This window comes from Gekko japonicus, unplaced genomic scaffold, assembly GCF_001447785.1.
Source record: "Gekko japonicus isolate JY-2015 unplaced genomic scaffold, Gekko_japonicus_V1.1 scaffold894, whole genome shotgun sequence".
Taxonomy (NCBI): Eukaryota; Metazoa; Chordata; class Lepidosauria; order Squamata; family Gekkonidae; genus Gekko; species Gekko japonicus.
In genome coordinates, this window is record NW_015161975.1 from 287298 (window position 1) to 293465 (window position 6168).

The following is a 6168-nucleotide window of genomic DNA, read 5'->3' on the forward strand; positions in this document are numbered from 1 at the left end:
GGGGGGGCAGGACTCGCAAGCGCACAGGGCTCTGCGTGGTTCTGCCCGGCTTCCTTCCCGGCGTGGGTGTTCACAAGGCGAGCCCCCGTTTTGCGTCTGTGCTCAGGGACGCCCTGGGCGAGGTGCCTGCCTCTTCTCTCTAAGCTTCCTAAAGGCCATGCCGGGACACTCTGCAAGTCACACACCGAGCTCTTTCTCCCTGCTTCCCACAAGCAACGGCCAGGCCAGGCCATCGAAAGTCCCGACAGGAGAGGGTCCCTGCCAGTGTTCCCTCTAAGCCGAGTTGGTCTGAGCTAGCTCACAGGTTTTCAGCCTCCGGCTCACCCATTTTTGTCTCTACTCAGGAAGGAGGGCTCCAGAGCAAACGAATTGATGCAGCAGCCAAATCGCTCACTCACAACTTTAGTTTGGTGTCGTGGTTAAGTGCGCGGACTCTAATCTGGGAGAACCGGGTTTGATTCCCCACTCCTTCACTCGCACCTGCTGGATGACCTTGGGCAAGCCATAGTTCTGATAAAGAGCTGTTCTTGAAAAAAGAGCAGTTTCTGTCAGAGCTCTCTCAGCCCCACCCACCACACAGGGTGTCTGTCTGTTGTGGGGAGGGGAAGGGAAAGGAGTTTGTAAGCCGCTTTGAGATACCTTCGGGTAGTGAAGGGCGGGGTATAAATCCAATCTCCTCTTCTTCTTTAATGCCAGTGGCTCACAAAGTAGATTTTTTGCTCACAAGCCTCCACAGCTTAGAGGGAGGGTTGGTCCCCCTGCCTGTGTGTTCTAAAGGGTCTTCTTCAGCCAGGGTGTGGCGAGTCTAACAGATCCGTCAGCAGGAGCTGAACTCCCCGTGGGCAGAGCTGGAATGGCCTCAGCCCCGGCACTGAGCATCTTCGTGCCGGTGATTTTGAGGGGGGGTGTGTTTCTCCCCGTGGGGCTTAGCAGCGGCCACTCTTCTGTCGATCTGGCGGTCCCTGAAAGTGCCTTCCCTCTAAGCTGAGTTTAGTGTGAGCCAGCTCGCAGTTCTTTAGCCTCCGGATCACAGATTTTTGTCTCAGCTCAGGAAGGATGGGGCTCCAGAGCCAACTAATTAATGCAGCAGCCAGATTGCTCATAGCTCACCACTTTCATGCCGGTGGCTCACAAAGTGGAATTTTTGCTCACGAGACTCTCCACGGCTTAGAGGGAGCCTTGTGTGATGCTTCCAGCCCCAAAGCTCTTCCCGTAGGATTCGGGCCCAGGAGGCGTGGCTGGTGTGCAGCGAAACGGCTGTGTGGATATTGTGGGTCTTGCCCAGGGGCCTGAGAGAGGGGTTCTTCCTTGGGGGGGGGGGAAGAGGGGCTGTATCAAGGCCGCAGCTCAGAAACCATTGACTCAATGGGATGCGTTGTGTTGTTAATGGTTTTATATTGCTGTGACCCCCCCCCCTTGGGTCCCGGGGTGCCCGGGAGAAAGGCGAGGCTGTGGCAAGGCTCTGAGTGAATCAAGTGTGGTGGAAATGGGAGAGGCCTCTCTCTGGCACTGAGTTCCTCCTCTTGGCCCCCCAGGGGAGTGCAACCCAGTGAAGGTGACCGAGCTGGTGGAAGCCGTCTACGGGCCCTACAAGCCATTCCAGCTGCAGTACGGGGCCCTGGAGGAAGAGAACCTCCTCATCCAGATGAGCGCTGTCCCTCTGGTAAGCGAGGCCCGGTCCGGGCGGCGCGCTTGGTGGCACTGGAGGTTACCAGGATGACCTATGAACACCGTCACTCGAGGGAAGAGCACTGAAATCGGGCCGTGCCCAGCCTCGTGAAAGCTGCCCTCGGGCGTAAATCGTTGGCCTCTGTGGGTTTGCCTTGGAGGACGAGGTGCTCCCTAACACACACACACCCCCGGTCAGCTCAGAGCAGGGCAAAGGGAGAAGCTGCTGGGGCAGCTCCCGGCTCAGGGGCAGGGAGAAGTCACCAGCCTGGCCTAGGTAGGTGAGAGGCCGTCCTGGCGTTGCTGCGCCCCCCCAGCCCCCTGACCTTTGCCCCCGGGGGCTGTTCTGCAAGCAGCCATGCTCTCCTGCCTTCACAAGGGATGGTTCTCTTGACGTACCTGAAGGGCTGTGTCCCTTGGAGGAGGGGGGCAGGGAGCTGTTCCTCTTGGCAGCAGAGGAGAGGACTCGCAGGAATGGGTTTGAATTAAGGGTGGCACGGTCCCGGCTGGGCTTAGGGAAATCTTTTTGACAGTCAGAGTTGTGCAACGATGGGATCAGCTGCCTGGGGACGTGGTGAGCAGTGTTCCCTCTAAGCCGAGTGAGGATGAGGTAGCTCACAGTATTTTAGCCTTCGGCGCACGCATTTTTGTCTCGGCTCAGGAAGGGATGGGGCTCCAGAGCAAACTAACTGATGTAGCAGCCCAATCCCGCGCTCACCACTTGAAAGCTCACACAGTAGGATTTCTGCTCACAGGACTCCACAGCTTAGAGGGAGCGTTGATGGTGAGCTCCCCCTCCTCCCTGGCAGTCTTGAAAGCAGCGGCTGGACAGAGGCTTGTCAGGTGGGCTCTAGACTGATCCTGCCCTGAGCAGGGGGGGTTGGGCTAGATGGCCCCTGGATGGACCCTTCCAACTCTGTGTGAGTCTAGGATTCTAAGTCGAGAGTCTCGGTGTCGCTTTCACAGGGGCCGGAAGGGCCAGACTTGTCCCGTTTGGGGAGACGGGTGGGAGTTGGAGCCCCTGGGAGGGCGACGCAGCCCTTGCTCACCTGGGCACTTTTGGCTGCGTACCTGGGTGGGGGGCCCCCTCTGGCTGTCCGAGGGGCAGAGCCTGACTCGCGCTCGGCGTCCTCCCTGCAGGAACACGGCGAGGTGATGGACTGCGTCCAGGAGCTGTGCCAGTCGGTGAACAAGCTCTTCGGCCTGGCCCTCCAGGCGGTGGACAACTGCCTCAAGCTGACTGACGGGCTGGGGGTGGGCGGCCTCCTCAAGGCCCTGCGAGCCCTCTTTGGCAAGTGAGTCCCCCGGCGGGGGGGCCTGGCCTGGTGCTGTTCGCCGCCCGAGAACTTTGGCTCCTGGGCCCTGCAGGAGCGGTGGGCGGGACTCTGCCTGGCTTTCCGTCTCTGGGGAGGGGCTCGGATCCTCTGCCAGGCCCTGACGTGTGGCAGGGGGACCCCCCCACCCGCCCCCCCCAAACGCCAGGCTCTCCTCCTGGAGCTCTTGGGCCAGAGGTCCTGCTTCCTGGCCAGCGCCCCTCTGCTCCGTTCCTCCCCCCGTGGCAGGTACGCCTCAGACTTCGGCAGCGCCCTGCAGTCGATCCGTAAGAAGTGCCAACTGGACGAGATCCATCCGCAGTCGCTCTTCCAGGAGGACTGGACCGCTTTCCAGAGCTCCGTCCGGTAAGACCTCGCACGCGGCCCCGTGTCTTCCCAGGCTTCGTGGGCAGCGGGGGCCCAGGGGGCCTCTCCCCTCTCTCCTCCCCCAAGGGCTGGGGCCCTCGAGACCCTCCCTGGCCCATGAGGGGGTCGCCCACCGGGCATTCGCCTTCTCCGCTCTCCCCTCCCTCCCAGCTTAAGCTGAGCGCGTTTCCCAAGCAAGCGAGCCAAGCCACACGTTTCTGTATTCAGTAGCTGAATAATTTTACTCAGTGTTGACAGAGCATTGTAGAAAGTTAGAGTTTTAGTAATTTTGTCATTAACAGTTTTAAATTTAAATATTTTATGTATTTTATTGGTACCCTTCTTCTTTGTATTGATTGTAATTGACTTGTGCTGGTTATATACCAAATAAACTAAACGGTGGTTGCTCCATCCACACGTTTCTGCGGAGGCAGGAACTCCCCAGAGCCCCTTGCCGGTCTGTTGGGCGGTCTCTCCCAGCCCTGATCCTGGGAGACCGGCCGATCCCCTCCCCAGGGACACCTCAGAGCCCGGTTTCCCCTCATCCAGCCCAGGGCCCGTCCCTCCTGAAAGGGTGGGGCTGCCCTCCTGCAGGAGCGGGGGTGGGGGTGAGTAACGGCTGCTTTTCCCTCCTCCCCCCCTCAGGATCATGGCTGCCTGCGGGGAACTCCTGCGCCAGTGCGGAGACTTCGAGCAGCAGCTGGCCAACAGGTAGGGCCGGAAGCGTGCTGGGCCAAAGGGGCTGGTTGGGGGGTTGGTCTCGGAGGGCGGCTGTGGGGGGAGTGGGGAGACCTCTGCACAGAGCAGAGGTTGAACCACAGAGGGGGCTTAGCGAGGCCTCCGGGCTGTGGGATGGGGGGGGTGCCTCTCTGCAAAGCAGAGCATCCCTTTCGGCCCCCCATCTGACCACGGGAAAGGGGGGGGGTGTCCTTCGTTCCTAGGAGAAAAGGCAGCCCCGGCTGGTAGGCGTTGCCTTTCCCTGGGGCTCTTTTATTTTTTAAAAAGCCCCCAGCGTGTCTTCGGTTTGCAGTCCTATGCAGTGTTTCCTCTAGGCTGAGTCGGTGTGAGCCGGCTCACAGTTTTTTTAGTCTCCGGCTCGCACATTTTTTGTCTTCGCTCCTAAAGGATGGGGCTCCGGAGCAAACTGATTCATGCAGCAGCCAAATGGCTCATAGCTCACCACTTTTAACGCCCGTGTAGCTCACAAAGTAGGATTTTCGCTCACCGGACTCCGCAGCCTAGAGGGAGCATTGTGGATGAATCAACTGTGCTTTGGTTGATTAATCTGCTGGCAGGAGAGCTACCCCAGCCGCCGTGGCCGCGCAGGCAGGGTTTTTGTGCACTCAGCCGTGCTGCCCCCAGCAAGCCTCCGGCCCCCTCCGGCTTCTGGCTGTCCCTTGGGCCCAGATCCAGGCCCGTTCCGCAAGCCGCGTGCCTTTCCCTTGTCCCCGTGGGCTGCAGGATCCTCTCCACGGCCGGCAGGTACCTCTCGGACTCGTACAGCTCCTGCGGCCTCCCGGAGTCCGGCTCGGAGCGGCCGAGCGCGGTCAAGAACCCTTGGCAGGAGTACAACTACCTGCAGCAGGAGAGCCCCGCCGAGTACGCCACCCTCCTGGAGACCCTCTGCGCCCTCAAGGTGGGGAGGCGGAGGCGGGGGAGGGACGCCCCCCCGCCTCCAACAGGGCCCCCGCCCAGCCGTGGGTACAGGAAATGGCTGGAGGTCCCACTCTGGCTGTCCAGAGCTGGCACCCCCCCCACACACCAGTGTTCCCTCTAAGCTGAGTCAGTGTGAGCAAGCTCACTGTTTTTTAGCCTCCGTCTCACACGTTTTAGTCTCAGCTCAGGAAAGATGGGGCTCCAGAGCAAACTGATTGATGCAGTAGTAGCCAAATGGCCCGCTCACAACTTTCATGCCGGTAGCTCACAACGTAGAGTTTTCACTCACAAGACTCCACAGCTTAGAGGGAACATTGCCCCCCACCCCTCTGCTTCTGGCACACAGACGGTCCCAGTTTGGGTCCCTCCCTGCCGACATCTCAGGTGGAAAGGGCCAGGTGCTGGGGAAGATCTCTGCTGGGCTGACCTCGGGGGTCTGGTTCAAGATCAGGTAGCTTCGGGGTGCCTCCATGGCTCCACCAGGTGCACCCGGAAGGCCTCCGGCAGGGGCCCTGCTCCGCCTGCCCTCGCCTGCCCGTGCACACAGCGGCTGTAGGCTGGGACGGACCCCTGGAGCCTAGCGGGGGCCTGTTCTCAACAGCCTGTCTGCATGGGCCGCCCCCCCCCCCGGCCTTCGAGCTGCGGTCCTTTGGGCCAGGGACTGGCCTCTTGGGTGCCGAGCAGGTCCTTGCCGGTTCCCGTTTAGCTGGGGGTGACCCTGGGGAAGCACCCAGCACTCAACGCTCTGTGGACCAGCTGGGTTCTTGTAGCCGGGGTGGGCAGCACTCAACTCCCAGGACCAGGCAGCGGCAGAGGTCACCGGGGGTGGGGAGCAGTGTTCCCTCTAAGCTGAGTCAGTGTGAGCCAGCTCACAGTTTTTCAGCCACCAGCTCACACATTTTTGTTTCGGCTCAGGAAGGGATGGGGCTTCAGAGCAAGCGAATTCATGCAGCGGCCAAACCGCACGCTCCCAGCTTAGTGGCTCACAAGGTAGACCTTTTGCCCACGAGACTCCCACAGCGTAGAAGGGGGCCTTGGTGGGGACGTCTGCCCGGGTTCTGGCCTGACGGGCGGCATCTCCGTCTCCCCAGGAGAAGGGGACCAGCCACCACCTGCTCACGGCCCCCCGCTCGGCCCTCACCCGCCTCAACCAGCTGGCCCACCA

General features: G+C 60.9%; 1 protein-coding gene across 1 annotated transcript in view; it reads left to right on the forward strand.

The window, feature by feature from the left end:
* The window catches only part of COG7 (component of oligomeric golgi complex 7), a 27498-nt gene that overhangs the window by 17256 nt on the left and 4074 nt on the right, over positions 1 to 6168 (forward strand). The window contains exons 9-14 of the mRNA XM_015429736.1: positions 1536 to 1663; positions 2809 to 2963; positions 3231 to 3347; positions 3993 to 4058; positions 4809 to 4983; positions 6095 to 6168. The exon at positions 6095 to 6168 is cut by the window's right edge and continues 23 nt beyond it. Coding sequence (XP_015285222.1) covers positions 1536 to 1663; positions 2809 to 2963; positions 3231 to 3347; positions 3993 to 4058; positions 4809 to 4983; positions 6095 to 6168 — 715 coding nt within the window. The remainder of the gene's footprint in view (positions 1 to 1535; positions 1664 to 2808; positions 2964 to 3230; positions 3348 to 3992; positions 4059 to 4808; positions 4984 to 6094) is intronic.